The sequence below is a fragment of the Nipponia nippon genome, unplaced genomic scaffold (assembly GCF_047370975.1).
Source record: "Nipponia nippon isolate SJK-2023a ecotype South Korea unplaced genomic scaffold, ASM4737097v1 scaffold_14, whole genome shotgun sequence".
In the NCBI taxonomy this organism is placed as follows: Eukaryota; Metazoa; Chordata; class Aves; order Pelecaniformes; family Threskiornithidae; genus Nipponia; species Nipponia nippon.
In genome coordinates this window covers 1717669-1736934 of record NW_028262330.1, presented here as the reverse complement: position 1 = coordinate 1736934, position 19266 = coordinate 1717669, and the positions used below count along the sequence as shown (strand labels likewise).

Here is a 19266-nt window from a genome sequence, read left to right as displayed (position 1 = left end):
CTGTGGATGGATGTTTTTGCAAAGTAATTGGTAGTAAAATATTTAACTGCTCGTATTTAAGCACATGTTGATATATTGTGCTGACAATTAAACCAGGTGTAAACCTTCAACAGTGTACAGCTGTCTGGGTGCAGTAAGCGCCAGTATTTTCACGGAAACAGTTAGGCTCAACCCACATGTTATTGAAAAAATAATTATTTCAATATGATCCTGTTTTCATAGACTCGGCACTTACACAGGTGCTGTAGGGAAGGATTAATGGCAGCTAAATAGTTTGTAGAGCAGAAACCAACCCACAGGGTGATGAGGGTTGTCTCAGTTGGGGGTGATCCATGTTTTAAAACAGGGAGGTGTACTTGAGGCACAGCTGCGTTGTTCACATAAACTAGCAGTGTCAAACTGAAAATATCGCATTTGAACTTAGAAAAACATTGGCTGTGTTTTTAAAACGTTGCCTGAACTGTCTAAATGCTTAGTTAATTTTGAGGTCATGTCAAGTAATACATATTCATGGCCAACTAATTTGGGAAAAAAAGAGAGCAAACTCAAGGAAATGTAAATGTAAACTGAAGGCTTTATGCAGAGTTCTGGGTCTTGCTGAATGGCTTTTAAGGAAACATCTCTGAAATGTAGTGCAGTTAAGTGTTTGCATATGCCCGTGCTTGGATTGTTTTAATTAAAAAGGTGAAAGCTCTCTGTAAACAAACACTTGTGTTTAAAGTGGATTTTATTGGTATGGCTTGGTCATGGTCCACTGACACAAGAAGTTTATGCTTTCTAAAGAGAGCACACCGCCAAAAAAATGACTCCAATTGTGTTATTTGTCGGGTTTGAATGGCAGGACTTGACGTATGCCCGACCTACGGGATGCACAGCACCAGGGACGCCTGAACGAGCACCTCTTTCCCCCGACGCCCGCGGACTGTAAGACGATTGTCAGCCGGTGGGGCTCGTGTCTTGGCTGTTCACAAATGCGATAAATGTTCGTTTTATTGAGTTAACTCCGAGTTGAAAGCCTCGATTTTCTTTCCTCATCAAGACAGAGCGTTGGTGAGCTACTTGGCTACAACATGGCATTTCTCTCAAAGCCATTTTTGCTATAACTGTGGAAACCCAACAATGTTTTGCCTGAAACGGGTGCAAGGCTGTCTTCCCGTGATGGGCTGGCACCGTGCTGTAGCATCTCTCTCTTTGTTTCTCCTTAGTTTTTCAGCATAGACAAGACACAACTGTTTCTGTCTGACATTTTGCTTTTCATTGCAAAAACGTCCCGATCATTCCTGATAGTTGCCAATGCGTGTTATTTTTAGCATGGGCTTTTGCAGTCAGTCAAAGTTTTTATCTATAAAGTATGGGTAGTAGATAGTTCTGTCCTCGCGGTTGAATTGAATTACTTGCGTTGTTGTCCACCCCATGATCTGCTTTGAAATCCAAAAATAGAGTTACAGTAGCTATCAGATTACTGTTGAGTATGACTATTGTAATTGGTGGTGTGTTATCCCGAGTTTTCTGTAATCTGGCGGTTTGTGTTTTAGCTTCTGCAGTACACGCTATCCTTTAGCATTTATTTGGAAGCATCCGGCTCAACTTTACTTGCTGAAGCGATCGGATGCCTAGAAGAAGGGAAACTTGTGAGTGCTGCCTACCTATTTCTGTAGCAAAAAGCGGGGGAGCCATGGGCTATGGATGTGAGCAGTCGTCTTTTTGAGCACTAAGGTACACGGTGAGTTATAGCAACTCTTAAAACACAAAAAACCTCCACAACCAAACCAGCCCAACTCCATGCATCTGTAATAAGTCTCTCCAACTCTCACTTTCTTTATTTGCCCTTAGACTGACATTATTGTCAAGCTCTAATGGAGAAGGGGAAATCTAACAGCTTTAAAATCACACGGTGCTGTCTGCTGTGTGACCTTTTTCCAGTTGATGGTTCAATTTATTTAGGTGATAAAGAACACACTGAGGCATGTGAAGTCTATCTTCTTGACAGATGTGAGCTTACTGAAACTTTTTCCTCATCCTTTTCTCCTTACCCACATTCACAGTCAGCCTTTTGTTTTTATAAAGTGATCCATATATTTTTTTCTTTGAGGTTTAAATGCTTTCTGATCTTTCCAAGGTTTACAAAACTGCACCTGGCTGTTGAGGGTATGGAAAGGCAAATAGACTGATAGTCGTTGAGATGTCCTGAGAGAGAGGTGTTTGCATTTTGTGTCAAGCGATGCATGGCGTATGCAAAAGCTCTTCTTGATACAAAAGTGTGAGGATTTGGTCAGGTCTCTGAGGTTATTTGGAAAAATACCATTAAATATGGAAAATGGGGAAATCTCCAATAGTGGTGAGCCACAGTAACTGGTAAAGAGCACTGGTAAAACCTGGTCAGAACTTCTCCTGAAATCATGCTGAAAACCTGCAAGATTGCTGCTAGAAGTGTTTGGGTTTGTTTGATATTCAGCCCTGATTTGTGTGAGCCTGTTTCAATATCAGATTACACCTGCCAGTAAGTAAAAAATATTGTTTATTGAAACAGACTTGTCTTAACTACTGCTCTTATTAGAAGGATGCGGAGCGTTTCCTTGCAGAGGTTTAGGCAGGCTGCTGCTAGTCTGCAGCTGCCGGTTAAGGGATGTGGCTGCCTCGTGCCCACCCCTGGGAACAAGGGACGACAGCTCCTCTGAAGGTAGATTGATTGTTTTGCTTTTTTCTCCCAAATCCCAAGAAATCTTGGGAGTTGAAGGCTATGTTCCCCGTCAGGAAGCTTGTTTTGCATTGAAATGCCAGCATTTTATAAGACGCCGTGGGAATGCTGGTATCAAACCCTCTCTCGGAAATGGTTTGGACTCCGTGGTGACTGGAAGCCATAAAAGCCCCAAGGTAGGCAACCTGCCGAGCTCCTCGCCATGCCGAGGGAGTCCTGAAAAAGCCAAGCCTTCTAGTAGCCCTGTTGATTTGCCAAGAGTTGTGTGAGGGTGTTATAGGGAATTGCCAATGCGGAGAAATTGAATAGCTGTTCCAGAATATCCGTTTTGGAATGACACTATTCTTTAAATCCCCATTTTTTTTAATTTTTTTTTTCCTCTTACTCTGGAATATCTTCTTTGCCCTAAGAGCAAAAACTCCTGAGCAGTGTCAGAGCTGCATATCATGGGTTTTCTCTATCAGTAATGATATGTTAAACGAAAGGTGCATTAGTAGGATTTTTATTGAGTATCCTGTTGGAATAAGTAGATTCTGTCATGCACCACTGACTCATTTCAATTGGAATACCACAGTTCAGTAAAAGAAAATAATTGAGTCATGGGTTTCTTACTTAAAGTGTGTCCGATATCATCTTTTGCAATAAAATTTTATGAGGGTGAAATGAATTTAGAGCGCTGATTAAATATGGACGGCTCTTTTCCTCTTGTGTTGGGGTGGCTCTTGGAGCTTAAGAAGAAAATAGAGGTTTTGAAAATATTTCCAGTAGATAGCATTATTGAATTAGAAACATTTATGTCTACGGTTAGATATTTTCTCCTGGGTTTTGCAATGCTGCCTGCCTTGCAGGCAGTCTGTTGGGTAAGCACACCCTGGTTTACTTCAGATATATTTTTTTTTTCTGTGTTAGCTCAAACCACTCATACAAACTTTAAAGCTAAGCTGGTGATTTTTTTTTTTATTTTTTTATTTTTTTTTTCCCTAAACTGAATTAGGAAAACTTTCTTTCTCCAGCCTGCTCTCTGGACAGATCAGTGCCGGCAGGAGCTTCCAGCAGAGGAGAGCTGGTCAGCAGCTGAGAGCAGTGCCCTCTGTCATTCAGACTGCAGCATTCAGGAAGGGTGTCTGTCTGCAAGCGAGGTGAACTGGGACCACCTGAAGCTGTACGAAGAGGTCTATGGCCTCGCGCAGTCCTGTCTGAAACGGCAGGACGCGACTGATACAAAAGTGCCAGCAAAAGCCCCCAGCGTTCCCATGCGCTTTTATGCCAGTTAAATTATATCTTTGCCAGTGTGATCCTCAGCTGAGACGAGACACGGCTAAAATAAATGGTAATGGCAGAAGAGCATTTTCTTCCTGGTATCTGAAATCTTATCAGGAACTTAAGCCTTGGTTTAAAAAACAAACACACAACCAAACACTCTATTTGCAGATTTCTTGGTTAGATTTGCCTCTGTGGGCTCTTTTGGAAAGTGGTTAGTACTAAGAATCTTTATACAGCCCTGAACCGAATATTCCTAATATTAGTGCTAATAATATAGTGAAGTGTCCACACCAGGCTGGACTTCACAGAAGCGACCGGAGCCTGCGCTGCCTGAACGTGGCCTGGGCTGCCTTCTCGGGGTTAGCTTCTTGTGACCGAGGAGCAGCCGCGGGGACGGAGCCGCTCCGACAGCGGCCGGGGCTTTGAGCGTGGACCTGCCCGCTAGCGTAAAAGATGTCTGTAGTTTACACTGGTCTGACAGCAGATAAACAGCACTGGTACCAGTCACTTAACGCGGCCCTTTACTAAGGGTGCTGGAGCAGTTACATGGGTGTAAACACACACCCACATGGATGCGAAATCGAGATGACGGTGGTGTTAGATCTCACTATTGTCCTACATTTACTGACAGTGTCTTACTCTGGATTAGCCAAACAATTATCTAGTGGTTTTCTCCCTGGTGTCGTAGTGCTGCAAAAGATTCAGATCCTGTTTATGAGCCTCTGCGTCCTCTTTGGGCCCGAAAGGAATTTTGGCAGAAAGGGGATTGCCTGGGAGGAGCAAGGCGGGCTGCAAAGGAGAGGAGCTCATCTTGGGGCCTGCGTAAAGATTTCAAATAGCGGAGGGGTGTTGGAAGCAAAGGAGGGCCCAGCTTTGCATTATGGGAGCAACAAGGGTTCGCAAGAGTTGGTTTTAATCCTTTTGTTTCCATGCTCCTCGATATTGTTTCTCTCCCCAGTCTTCCTGATCCCTCTGTTACAAAGCGAGACTTCTCTCTTGGCGTCAGCGTGCATCTTCCAGTGATTTCGGGGACCTTTGGGTAGGGCTTTTAATGAGGAATTTAGAGCTCAGCTGTCTTCATGCATTACCAGCACATTTTCCTGAACTGAGCTCATGCCACTGCACGCGTGACTTATGTCAAGTTTGGCAGAAAGCTTGCGGCCCTGGAACGCGGTACGGATGCAGGTATCCTCCCGTACTGAGCCGCTTGAACGCACCGGGGGCGAACAGAGCCAAACCAGTAAAGCTCCAGCAAAGCAAGAGAGCCGTGCAGCAGCAGGCAGGGAATGGGACCAGGACAAGGACATGGCTGCAGTGTTGAGTTTAAAAATGAAGCTTCTAGGTTAGAGTTTCTTCTTGGTTTCTTCCCCCCACCCCTCCTTTCTAGGTTTGGTGGTTTTTTTTTTTTGGTGGCGTGGTGTTCAGAAGTACAATTCCCCCCCCGCCCCCCCATCTTTTTTCCTGCAGCTCCCAAAGCAGGTTGCCGCTCAACTCCTCCGGCGCAGAGGGGGGACTAGCTGCAATTACTAGCTGCGGATGTAAACGCTTGCTGCCCTGCCCTGGAGAGTCCGGCTGCTACGAGCAATTAAAGAGAGTGAGCAGTTCCCCGCTAGTGTAAATTCTTGCGCAGAGTAATTACTGCCCCCAGAGGAAGTGGAATTTCAGCAAAGTAGTACTGTTTGTTTTTTTTTTTTCTAATACTTTGCAGCCTCTGTCACTCTGGGAGTTCCCAAAGGTAGTCTAAGAACCTCTCCTCCTGGCTTCCTAGTGAAATAAGCTTTCATTTCCAGTAGCGTCCATCCTCTTCGGCAGCAAGGTCAATTCAGCCTGGGGACTTTGATCTACATTGTTCTGGCTGGTCTTGTCCTGTTTGTTTAGAATTGCATTTGTCTTTGTTTAGTAGGGCTCATAAATGATAACAGTTCTTCCAGGAATGTGGGTGTTGATGTTAATATAGTATCAGAAGAAGCCCATGCTACGTGCTTTCCACTTTTTAAAAAAATATATGGGTTTGAAAATATGACGTATACAGCGTACAAAAGTATGTGCATGTAAAGAAAGTGCGTGTCAAGTAGACCAACACAGAACTGATGAGTTTCATGTTTTGGTTTTTGTTTTTTTTTTAAATAAATACAGAAGTAACTCCTACATAAAACAGAGGTAATAATTCTTCTGCCCCTCATGTGGGGGCTGTAGAGTTTCCTGAAATCTTTAGAGAGGAGTTGAGAAATGCAAGTTATCATTGCTGGATTTCCTCTTCCTGTACAGAGGCAGCAGTTGGCTGACACACGGTGAAATGTGTACCGGTTATCAACGTGTTTTCAGTTTCAAGGGTCGTTCAAAAATTCCTTTTCTCAGCTGTTCTGGGAAAAAATTTATAGAGACCATTGACACCAGAAGAATCTGTCATGACAGTGTTTTCTGCGCTTCTGTTTAGAGCCTTTGCAAAGAGGCTACTGAAATATTAATAGCTTTCTGCTTTGTGAGCCATCACGTTGCGGTGGTGCGGTCTGGGTATCCTTTCTGTGTTCCCAAAACACATGTGGTTTAGATGCCTTTCATATATTTTAATACAAAGTGGCTGGTTGAGTGGTCCATGTTCTCCCAGAGGAGCCAAAACTCGCTGCGTGGATCAAGAAAATAAAGGGCTATAAGGCAATTTACCATTCAGGCCATTGTGGAGGAGGGTGATGTAAAATGTTGTAGTGGCTTGAAAAAAAGAAAAACCCACAGCGGTGATTGAAAGGCTTGAAATGACTGAGTTAATGTGACAGCTCCTTTCCCTCTGTTGGGTCTGTTGCAGAGGTGATCGTGCACGGTTAATGTGGTGTGCGGAGCTCAGCGGTACCTGTTTGCAGGACCTGCTTTGAAATTAAGAGTGAGAGATCATTTATTTAACAGACGGCATTAAAGAATGAGTTTCTGATGAAGCAAGTTAGGTGTTAAACACTTTTCAGGTGAACCATTTACTTATGTAATTATCTCTCATTTACATTATAATAAATGTTTCTCCAGGGAGTTTAGCCAATCATGAAATGCAATTAATTTTCTAATGCTCTTCAGCAACAATTGACGCTCCGGAGACCCAACTCCCCAGTCAGTGTGTACATTTTTAAACTCTCCTGCTAAAGGGAAGCTGTTTCAGCTCGGCTGATCGTGCAGTTGTTAAATTTTAGGGTTTTTAACAGCGTTTCACACGTGCCTGTCACTAGAAGTCCGGAGTGCTGGGCTTGATCCCCAGGTTGTTTAGGCCTGGTATCGCCCCTTAGTTTCCAGAGCATTGATGGGGTTCAGGATGCTGTTCTTCAAACGGAGCCCAGGGCTCGCTTCAGGGAAGGTGGAGGAGTTTAAATGCTCTTGGTTTCCGTGGCCAGCTCCGGTTGCCGTACGATACTGGCCAGGGCACGTAGCCAGCTGTTGTGCAGTTCCTCCATATGTAAGAGGGGAGTAACACAAACCTCGTCTCTCTAGGGCGTACGTGAGGTGCCTGGGTGGAAGGGGCTGGCCGGCGACTGCGTGGTTTTGCTGGACGGCAGTCTGGGTATCGTGCTGCTTAAGTTCACTTAATTCATTTTCTAACCTAAACGTTGTTACAGTCACTTTTGTTCTAAGTCTTATTAGCGCGCTAATAAGATAAAATAATCTGTGGAATTCCATCTTTTACAACTGTACTTGGTCCAACAGCTGAGAAAGCTTTTCAAGAATGGATTAATTTTATTGCAGCATTCACTTTTCAGATGAATTGCTGCTGTGGTTGGAGCAGGGATCTCCATTTGAACGAAGCCGGCTTTTTAAAAGTGAAAAGGAACAAAGCGATGCTGTTAGCCCTCACCTACTCCAAACAGACCTGTTTCTGCACGCTGGCTCTGGTTTTTCTGATGTTAAGCCTTGGGCCCCAATGCAGATACTGGTCCAGCCAGGCTGGATTGCAGGGGACAGATGGGCTTGGGTTGAAAAGGGCTTACAGCCGGCTGCGGAGGCCCTCCAGCCCCCAGCGGTCGCCGATGCGAAGCAGTGGAACCTGCAAATCTCGTGTATTTGGAGGCTGAAGAGGAGGAAGAGCTTTTATCCGTTCATGCTTGCAAAAGCCAATGTAGGAAAGCTCTTGCCGACGATATTCTCTCTTCATAGCAAACAAATAAAACCACTTCGGTTGAATCCGTGCGTTTTCCTGAGGCTTTCCTTTCAGCCAGGGGTAAAGAGGAAAGGAGGCTTTATTTACAGATGTTGCTTTCAGAACAAGTCTAGTATGATGATATCCGTAAATACATCTTTGGGCATCAGACGTCTTTCCATTTATTTAGAAACACGACAGAAGGATTGTCTGATACGGGAATGAATACTTGACAAATTCCTATACTCCGTTTCATTCCCTCGGCGTACCTAAGCAGTTTAAAATGAGGCCCTGTCTGCTGTTATACCGTCCTGTTGCTTCCAGCAGAACACCAGCACTTTTATTTTGACCAAGAAATTTTGTTACTCGCTATTGAAACTGACCTTTAAATGTAAGAGACCAGAATGTGACTTGTTGTGGGATGCAGTTACCCCACGCCTGCCTGCTCTGGGCCTTGTGTGTTGCTCTTGGAGGTGTCTCTGAGACCAAACCCGGTGGGATTCGGGTCTCGGCTACTTGAACTGTTCATATCTTCTATATAATACACATCATCTATATAGTACCTGTAAATACAGGGCAGCTAGTGGGTTTCAGGCAGCGTGGATTTTGTAAGCACCTACACACAGATCACAGTCAGATCATTATGTTGATCTAAACCATTTTGTAATCCTCTACAGTCTGGGTTTAGAGACTGTTATTAGTGTCACAAATAAAAGCTTGTGACTTCTGTAGTTCTCAGGATAAAAGAAGACACGTACTTTCAGAGAATTACATATTAAAATAAAGCAGATAAACATGCAGGAGTGTGAGGATAGTTATCTCGCGTTTCAAGACTGAGTCCTGAGTTCACAAGATTCCAAGAGAGAAATTGATTAATTTTAATTTCATAGTCGACCATGTACTGAAGAAGAAGCCGAGTTAAACCAGGAGGACGAGGCATGAAAAAGAATCTTTTAAAAATCTTTCTCAGTAACTTGAAGCTTTAAACATGGCTACATGGAAGTGTGTTTTATTTGGTGTTTTTTTTTTTTAAACCGAGCACATATCTTTTAGGAAGGAAACCCCTTTTTGCTCAGATAGGTCTCATATTTAGAGATAGAAATGGATAGAAAGGTACTATTTTTCTCACAAACTGTTTTCTAAGCTCACGAAAAGCCTCTTCAAGGGTACAAGAAAGTGATTTCAGCTATCATTAGCATTCACGTTTGTGTTCGCTGGCCTGGTAGCTGATATCTGCCCCTTACGGACAAGCAGCAGCTTCCAGCCTCGCTATTGAGAGGGAAAGCAGGGGAGGGCGTGGGAAGGACAGGAGGCATCGCCGCGATGGATGCGGGCTGGGCTTGGCCGGGCTCTGCGGGGTGGTTGGGTATTGCCTCTGAGCAGCATCCCGGTCCTGACCTCCTGCTGTTGGATTTCTGCTTGCAGTTACCTGAAGGAGTTCCGCACGGAGCAGTGCCCTCTCTTCGTGCAGCACAAGTGCACTCAGCACCGGCCCTACACTTGCTTCCACTGGCACTTTGTCAACCAGCGTCGTCGCAGATCTATCCGCCGCCGGGATGGTACATTTAACTACAGCCCTGACATTTACTGTACCAAGTATGACGAGACCACAGGAATCTGCCCAGAAGGCGATGAGTAAGTAAAGACTGCACCCTGCTTTTCAGGTATTAGGCTTTTGGGATCAGTCCAGGTGATGATTCCAGCCAGTTCTCGTAGAGATGAGGCAAGTCAGCAGTAAAGCAGCTTTGTAACGTACGTAACATTAGAACAGATGTAAAAACTGTAACAGCAACCCCTGGGCTCCGGACCTGCTGCAGAGGTGATGCTAAGGGTGGCTTGGATGGGAATTCACCTCTTGCATCGTTTGGTGTCCTCACGAGCCTTGGCATCCTCAGCAAAGTCGAGGTGTGAAAAACAGCTCGCTGACGAACGGACGGAGGAGGACTCCGTTCCCACAAGTCCCTGACTGTCAAATGATCGCTCCTGCTCGCTAGCAGGGTGGCTTCGTTTTTCGCAGCTTGCTGAAAGAGGAGCTTTGTCCTGTAGTCTGCCCCCTGAATTATCTATCCCCAGCTTTTTAAATCATATCGGTTACTTGCCAGTTTATTTTGTCTTCCTGAGCCTTTAAGAAGCCAGTAGGGAAATGGCAGGTACCCCGAGTAAGGCAACATGAGGAACAGTTTGCGTTATTGGGTCTTCTCTCCCTGTGACTGCGCTAAGTTTAACTGGAGCAGAGGTGCAAGTGTTTCTGCTGTGCATGTGGCAGACTCCAGCAATTAAAGGGTTAACCCAGTAATATAACTTTAGCCACCTGACAGATATGGAAGAATAAATACTGTAGCCAAACTGTGGTCAAATATAGGGCGTGTTTTATATAGAGATGCTATAGAAGGATGGAATTTCAGTTCCCTTTCATGGTGCCAGTATAAACACACAGAAAAATGCTATTTATCGGGAAAACAATATTTTTTTACCTGAATAAGTAAAGATCTTGTGACTCCAGCAGAATGGAATAATCCCCCAGCCTGAGGCCTCAGTTCCAATACTTTCTTCCTTGTCAGAAGAGACCTAGAGGGAACTGAAAATAGGATATTTGGGGGCTTTGGCTTCTAGATCACTCGTTCATATCTGGATCAAACTCGGTGAATGAAAACTGTTGCCATCTCAGAACTCTTTGCTGATTTGTATTTTTAGCTTGATGCTGCAGTATCTAAACTTATACCATCTTGTTCGTTTTTTTTTTTTTTTTTTAATTTCTCAGTGTAATTGTTCTTCTTCTGCCTAAGAGGGGAAAGAAAACATCAGTTAAAACGGTAGTATTGTAATTCTCCTTTCTCGTCCCGTGCTCTGCATAAGGGATGCATCTGGCTGTAGATAGACTGTCGCGGCCCTGTAGGAGCACATCAGCAGGAAACACTAACAGCACGAAGTCTGATGGGCTGCTGAGGAAATGGCGTGTGCCGTGTGCCGTCCCTTCCACCATGGCTAGTATAGCAGAACGCCTTGGCAGTGTCCTTGCTCTTTTCCAGAACCGTGGCAGTCACTAGGCTAGAATAATAAACTGCTGCTGGCTTAATAATCCAGTTGTCTTTTTGGGAGGGAAACTATTACATACTGCGTAGTGACGCATTTAGGGGTTCTGTGTAGCTTTGGAGGGCACAGAGTAAGAGAAGAGGCAGAGTTAGCAAAGGTGTTGTCAACTACAGCATCCTGTGTCGGCAATATGTCTTCTGGTAGTGCCGAGTCCATCACCTGCGTGACTAAACTTTGGCTGTTCTTCCCCTCCTCCTGCACCTCAGGTGTCCCTTCTTGCATAGAACTACTGGAGACACAGAGAGGAGGTATCACTTGCGCTACTACAAAACTGGAATCTGCATTCATGAGACAGACTCCAAGGGCAACTGCACAAAGAACGGAGTCCACTGCGCATTCGCTCATGGGCCCCATGACCTGCGCTCTCCGGTGTATGACATCAGGTTAGTAGAGGCTGGGGCTCCGTATGAAAAGGGTAATTTCTGTACCCAAATGAAGAGTCAGATGATTGAAGGACAGTGCTGCTTCAGCGTGAAATGTTTAGTTTTGGAGTGATGATGATAGATCCCTTCCTAAGGCGACTCTACAAAATCTCCAGGGAGGATACTCAAAATGGGGAAAGGGAGCACACTTGAAACTAGTTGTGCTGTGGTTCAGAGTCTGATGGTGGGGTCCAAATAATGCATCTGGAATTCCCAGGGAATGAAGAACATGGATTGCAGTTGCTGTTCGACTAAAGATATTCTGACAAAAGATGCATGAATGCAATGCACCCACTTAGGAATTGTTGCCATGCTCCAATATGTCAGTTTTTATACACCTTTACCTGTCTCTTCATCTGCTCAGTCTGTATATTCGTTTAACTCTGTCCACAAAGGGAGCTTCAGGCGATGGAGGCTTTGCAGAATGGTCAGACTACATCAGAAGGTGGCATAGAGGGTCAGTCGGCAGTTGCTGCTAGCCATGCTATGATAGAGAAAATACTCAGTGAGGAGCCAAGGTGGCAAGGTGAGTGTCGCTTGGGTCTGTGGCGCTGGGAAAGTCTGGTGTTTGTGGAGCGCCTGCTCCTGTCGAAAACTTTTGTATAGTAAATACAGATCATGGTCATCTCCCGCTAACCGGTTGCTTCTTTTGCAGATACAACGTATGTGTTGGGAAATTACAAGACAGAGCAGTGTAAGAAACCCCCCCGTCTCTGTCGCCAGGGTTATGCCTGTCCCTACTACCACAATAGCAAAGACAGAAGAAGAAGCCCAAGAAAACACAAATACAGGTACCGTGGTCCTGGATGTTCTGTTTCCCAGCTGAGTGGTGAGGTGTAGTGGAAATCTGTAATGAAGGATCTAGGATTTTGTCCACTAGATAATTTTTTTTTTTTTAGTGTGTCTCCAGGGCCTGTACAGACAGATGGGATGGACTGTTATTTCTGCCTAGGAGACAGGATAACAAGCTAAACAAGGAGTTTTGTTGTATATAGGAACCAGTATCTCTAATAATAATGACTTGCTAAATCATGTTACAACTCTGGTTTTATGGCAAACAGAACCTGTGTCTGGCCTCCCCTTACCTTACAAACTCCTGCTTTAGAAAGCAGTGCAGGAAAAGGAAAACAAAAGAAAGTTCTAAATCCCCGTCTAGAAACAGACACACGCAGCAGTGTTTTCATGGTAGAGGATTCGGAATCCTCGGGCGGCTTGTTGCGTGTGCCCGGTGACGGGGATCGTGGGGCGCGGCGTGAGCAGTGCCGTAGCTGGACGTGCATTCCTAACCCGCTGCTGAAGGCTCTGCTTTTGAGGCAGCGGGGTGTTCTCGTCACTCAGCTGTCGCTGGATTTTCAGCATGCCGCGTCTCCCTCAACGGTTTCATCCAAGTTACAGTCCCTCATTTCCTCCAACACAACAGAGCTTTTGTTGTGGTCTCAGTGGGGCTTTTCCTTAGTTCCTTTTTGAAAAACATAAGAGCAGACAAGAAAGCCAGGAGAGAAAATACCATGGATGTTCTCACTTCCTTCCCCACCCCCAACATTCACAGAAATTTTTGAATCGGCACTGAAATCCTGTAGTTAAAAAAAACTAAATAAACAAAAGTCAAAGGAACATTAATCCCAACACCTTCAGAAGAAACAGAAACACTAAGCCAGTCTTCAGGCAGCAGCTTTGTGCTGTCTGCCTCCGCCCGGGCCCTTTGGGCAGGGAAGAGGTGAAAGCTGCTCCCCTCCTGATCTCCGCTGTTGCTTTCCCCACCCCCAGCTGATGTGGCTGCCGCTTTCCGGCAGGCATCTGCTGCTGCTATCTGCTTCCCTCTGCTGTTTTTTGAGGGAACGGTTAAGAGCATAAAGAGCTGGGGAAGTAGGTCACGGCAAAAATTCAGAACTGGGAAAAAGAAGTGTTCCTGGCTGGGAGCAGGGAAATGGACTTGCCTTTTCCCCAGTGACCTGACTCAGCCTCTTTTCCACATGGCCATACTATAACCCTGGAAACATACCACTGTAAGGGTATTATGTGTTTTAGGATTAGCCAATTAACTCATTAGCTTTCTATGAATGTACAGGTCCAAAACAGAAACCAGACCCAGCATCTCTGGCACTAATCGCATCAGCTGCTGATATTGTTAAGTTACGTTGGTTCAGGTCGCATTTGGTTTCAGATGGAGAGCTAAGCCATGTTTCCAAACTGGAAGAGGGGGAAGAAGATGCAGTAGCAGCAGCCAGCCAAACAGATTGTACAGCTGAGGGTGGGCAGCTGAACCTGCCTCCCGGTTGAGGAAGCAAAGCTGAAAGCGCGTTTGTGGGTCTGATGCATTCTCCTTCTACCTTATTTGCACAGATCTTCACCATGTCCCAGCGTGAAACATGGAGACGAGTGGGGAGATCCCAGTAAGTGTGAAAACGGAGACTCATGCCAATACTGCCACACTCGCACAGAACAGCAGTTCCATCCAGAGGTACAGTAACCTGCTCGCTCCGTTTGGTAGCTGACTAGAAAAGCAAAAGCATTCCAGGCTCCTGAAGGAAATTAGTGTGCCGGCTGGGAGAGCGTGTGGGCTGCTTGCAGTGTGGTCCTGGGACAGAGAAACTGCCTGTTGGAAGTAAGCTGAAATTCAGCTGCTTGACAGGGGTGCCTTTTCATTAGGTAGACCATGCGGGAGGAGGTAAGAAAAGTAGGGGAACACTCAATTGTAAGAGCAGTCTCATGTGTGGGGGTCCTTTTGAAAGCATGATGTGGGTCTGCAGATGAGCACACAGCGTCTGTTTCCCTGCGAAAAAATTCTTGGTTGATGATGATCGCACTAAACCATAGATACCCATGAACTGGTGCTAAAAACCACCAAGCTCTTGTTGTGAGCATGCCCAGAGCGTTCCAGTATCCTTACAGAAAGTGTAATTAAGACCTTGTCCTAGTCTGCTTCATGTTACAGTGTTGAAAAGCTCTGTTGGGCCTGTATCGGCAAAGTAACCATTGTCACCGCCTGTCAAACTGGGGGGAAGGGGAATAATCCATTTCCTACAATCATTGTCAACGGTTTGTTATTTTCCTTGCACACACGTGGCTGTAACTTTCTGTGCTGTCATCTGTCAACTGTTTCCTACCTTTTACCATTTGTAATATCCGTGGAGCTTCCAGTGAGACTGAGGGACTTTATGGCAAACGGTGACCTTTGGGTGAGCTGATGTGTGATGGGTTGATCTTTGGGTGAGCTTAGCTGCGATGGGCATATTTCGGTGTTTCTGTAACTATAGTGGGGTTTCCTTTCTTCGAAGCAAAGCACTGAAACGGTCACCCTGAACTCTGCTGGCCTTTGCGCTTTTTATCTGTGTTCCTATCTTGCTGTTGAGTCTCTTCATAGTACTTTTGTACCTGGGCTGCTGGTCGCTGTTTTTTCCTGTTCATGTCTGTTTTTTTTTTTTTTGTTTTTTTTTCCCATCCTTAGATCTACAAATCCACCAAATGCAATGATATGCAGCAGTCTGGCAGCTGTCCCCGAGGACCCTTCTGTGCCTTTGCACATGTAGAACGTACGTGGGCTGCTTCTCTCGTCTTTCATGGATATTTGAGCTATGGAGAGTTTCTGGCCAAAATAGATACTTTAAAATATAGGGCCGCTAAACTAGAGCTTTTGTGAAGGATTTTCAAAAACGAAGTATTAACTTTGGTAATTCCTATGAAACCGTGCTAGGGCGGGAGGTGTTGGCAGAGCTGGAGGCAGTAGGTGGTCTGCAGGACTCGGCCCGCAGCTCTCGCCACGCTCTCTCGTGAAGTGTCTCCCTCTGTTCCCTCGCACTTGCTCGGTTCTCTGTACGTCAGTTTAGGAGGACTGGAACAGAGCGAGCTGCTTCTCTTCTGTATGTGGATGAACGGTACCTAGCGAAGCTAGTCTTGTATTTTAAAAAGCTGAGGATAAAATTGCTAATTATAGATAATGTATTGATCCGTTTTGGAAATTAAATACTGTTTTACTACTTATGAAGTTTTGCGTAGAGTTTAAATCTTTAAGTCAGGGTGGAGAAGAAAAATAGGTAGCTTTTTGTCTGCTTTCCCTCAAATCCTCTTTTCTCGCTAGCTTCCTGATTTATAGGGCATTATTTCAATCCTCACTTTCATCATCTGTAAACTAGAGATGCTCTTTTGGTTGTGGGGGCTCTCTATTCAGGTGGGTACCGATATTCCTAGATAAACGGTTACCTCCTGGGCCTCTGGCTCCTCCTCAGTTCCTGCGCTCCAGTCTCACCGTTGAATTTGCAGCAATTAGAGCAGGTTACGCAGAAGTCAATAGATTGGCTCTGATACTGACTCACTACATGGCCCGGAGCAAACCTCTTTGTTATTTGATTATCCTTTGTAAACGGTGGAATTAGCAATTGCTGCCTTTGTCAGGGAATGGTGAGAGTAAATTCCCTACAGGTTATGCAGTTCCTTTTATAGGAAGCCTTGTCGACAAGCAGTAATTATAGCTAGAGCTGTGGGCTATAACGGCCCAAAACACAGTAGTGCAACTACACAGTATGATCCAGCAAGCTCAAGAGAGAATGAAGTCTTGATAAAGAAACAGCGTTTAGCAAACTCCCTTGTGTATAACATAGTATTTTTGTTTAGGAGATGCCTTATTCCTAACAAGATTACTGCACTTGATACTGTACTACTTTAAAGCCAGAGTAATATTCTGTGGCACTTAGGTCATTCCAACCTGGTTATTTCTTGTGCTGTCTTATGGAATTGTATCTTTTAGGCCTTTCTTAGCAAGGCAAACACCGGGGGCCTAATTGAATTAAAAAAAAACAGGAGTCCATTTATTATATCTGCTCCTGACATGAGTTTTGCTGATTGTTAGCAAGAAACGTGTTGAAAGCAGTACTTTAAAGATACTGCGATACAGGCATAGTGTCAGTAAAAAGATGTGTCAGTAACGATGCTGAGTTGCGTTAGATATAAATACAACAAGTCTACAGCATCTCTGCTTTACCTTCCAAGCCAATGACACTTCCTTTTTGTGTATGCCTTTCTATGCACGTTCCTTTTTTTGGTAATGGTTTGTACTGAGCACAGATGGAAACTTACATCCCTCAGCTAATTATAATGTACCCATCCACTTTGTGCCTAGCAATGAAGGAAGCTCCGCTCTAGTTCAAGACAGCTGAATGAACAACACACAATTCATGCAGGGAAGATAATTTTGGAGCAGCGTTAATGGACTAAAGAGCAGCACAGTGTACAAGTGATGACAGTAATACTGTAAGGAATATTAGATAAGTAGTAGCCATTTGCCAGATAAGGTTTCTCCTTGCTTCTACACTTATCAGTAGGTGCTTGTGGAATATTTTTTTCTCTCGAGAATATATAGGTATTCTTGTTCCTAAATGTCTTGTGCTCCGTTGCAATTGTACAGCTTTGAGTAACGTTCCATGTGCTTTTATTTCTTCCAGAGCCTGCGCTCAGTGAAGATTTACAGCAATCCTCGGCTGTGTCTAGCCCGACACAGACGGGCCCTGTGATGTACATGCCATCAGCAGCTGGTGATTCTGTTCCGGTCAGCCCCTCCAGTCCGCACGCCCCAGACCTTAGCAATGTATGTAGCAGTGTGGGGAAGCCTTGTCCATATTGTGTAAATCTGAGTTTCTCTGAGCCACTGTGCTTCTTTCTCCCAAGAAAAGAAATCTTAAGTATCCAAAAGCCCAAAGGATATGGTGCTTTTCTTTTAGATCTCAGCTCCACGCTTTTTAGAGGGATCTATTTGTTTGGAACATACAATTCAGTGGCTTTAGCATTGTCCTCTCACCTATAAAATCTCTAAGCCTTCCTTTCTATGCAGAGTTTGTTGATGTACTTTCAGGAAAGTGGAATACATCCGCACATGAAGTCCAACTCCTTCCTGTCTGGAGGTACATATTGGGCTTAGTTTCCAAGTACTCTAATTAAAGGCTGTGAGCCGATAACGTCTAAAGTACATAACTACAATCGAGTTTGTTTACATATGTAATCTCAGAGGCTTAGCCTGTGCATATTTGTGTGTTGCATTATAGGATATCCTTGATTCCCTCCCTCTCCTACTTCTGGAGATGGCTAAACTCTGGAATATGTTTAAGTAATGCCCCAGATTGTTGGTAGTACTTTATTTTAGTTGTACATACAAGAAGGGAGACCTTTAAACGCCGAACAGATACACGCAGACAGATAAGAATCCCAGGGAATGCTAGACCACTTCGTTTTTGCTGAGATTTTTTTTTTTGGTCGTGAAGTCTTTCCTGTTTGCACTACTGTTGATAAGGTGTGTAACCTTTTCAAATGGTTGGTCGAGGTTTTGAGAAGGTAAAATGACATGAGTTTAACTCATTTGAAACTGGTCAGAATGAGGTGAACTCATTTAGGACCTCTGTTTTGTCTTATTCCCCCTCTTTGAAAAGAGAAGCTGATAGTTTGATTTTATTAGTGCCAAAGCCAACCTAGCAGTTCATAGTTCTCTTGAATTTGATTGCAGCTAGAATTCCAAACAGATCTTGAAAAAGTCCAGACATAATATTTTCTCTCGCTAAATAACACTGTGGAAAGCAGTAAAAAACAAAACCCCTTCGTCTTATGAATGTGTCATCTAAATTCTCCAAAAACTGCAGTGAAATTGAAGATACCTTCCACTTAACAGACCATTTAGGTCTTTTCTGTCTCAAGCTCTTAGTCTTTTAAACAGTCTTTCCTAATCCTTGGATATATGCCAAACGGCAACACATGTCTTTGTGTGACTTCATCACTCCACAGGGCATCTGCATGTCGCTTGCAAACAAATATGGCTTTGCTGGTAATCATTTTACATGATGAATTAATCAGAGAAAAAGGTCCCTCTAGCAGCCAGCCTCACGTAGCCTGTTCTGTTTTGTATTTGTACTGTAGGTGTGGAATAAATCAGGAACTCTGCCAACTAGCCCCACCTCCACCACAGTGAGTAGTATCTTTGCAACTGTAGGGAAGCGTGGACAGCAGAATGTCTGTATAAAAATAAAATCAAAACACTGTAGGATGCTCCTTCTTTCTAATGCCAGCCCAGACTGTGCCACATTTGAATCTGAGGTAGCAGTAGCTGTCTAAATGTTGTCTAAAGCACAGTCATGCTTGCCAGGGCAGGCAGATAATTTCTTGTCCCAGAGAAATGGGATATCTGCATTGATCCAGGTAGGCGCTTTCTCTAAAACTCATCTTAATCTCCTTTGCTGCTGTCTGCGGCTTCATCTACAGTGCAAAACTGGCCTTGTTGCATGTGGTCGTGATCCCTGGTATTAGTCCAAAGAATGGAACTGTTGGAAAACCTTGGGTTTTTTAATGCAGCTGTTGATACTTCGCTTGTGCCTGCATTAAAACTTTCAGATTTCCAACTGGAAAGCGAGAGATACAGTATTACACGTAGCTCAGATATGCTTGGTGGTTCTGACTGCCGTAGCACCTTTCCAGGTTTCACGCTACTACTCAGAGAGCAGACAGGATCCACTGTAGCCTAGGGAAAGCCAAGAGAGTTTTGGTCAGGTTTGGAAACTTGATCAGTCACACCTGAGACCTCAAAAAGAATAAATGTCGCTAGAGCTGTAGGTTGGTTTTTATAAGACTGCCCTCCAGTACAAAGTAATGGCAGTAAAACCGTAATTGTGGGACTTTATAAATCCAGTACCGACTGGAGC

General features: G+C 44.5%; 1 protein-coding gene across 6 annotated transcripts in view; it reads left to right on the top strand.

The window, feature by feature from the left end:
• The window catches only part of UNK (unk zinc finger), a 44552-nt gene that overhangs the window by 9196 nt on the left and 16090 nt on the right, over positions 1-19266 (top strand). For 4 of the 6 annotated variants that reach the window (XM_087751302.1, XM_087751300.1, XM_087751301.1 and 1 more), the window contains exons 2-9: positions 9501-9710; positions 11375-11551; positions 11986-12116; positions 12246-12381; positions 13934-14051; positions 15039-15123; positions 17029-17171; positions 18488-18535. In XM_087751302.1, the coding sequence (XP_087607428.1) occupies positions 9501-9710; positions 11375-11551; positions 11986-12116; positions 12246-12381; positions 13934-14051; positions 15039-15123; positions 17029-17171; positions 18488-18535 (1048 nt within the window). The remainder of the gene's footprint in view (positions 1-9500; positions 9711-11374; positions 11552-11985; positions 12117-12245; positions 12382-13933; positions 14052-15038; positions 15124-17028; positions 17172-18487; positions 18536-19266) is intronic. The other 2 variants (XM_087751299.1, XM_087751303.1) reach the window with 1 other exon arrangement.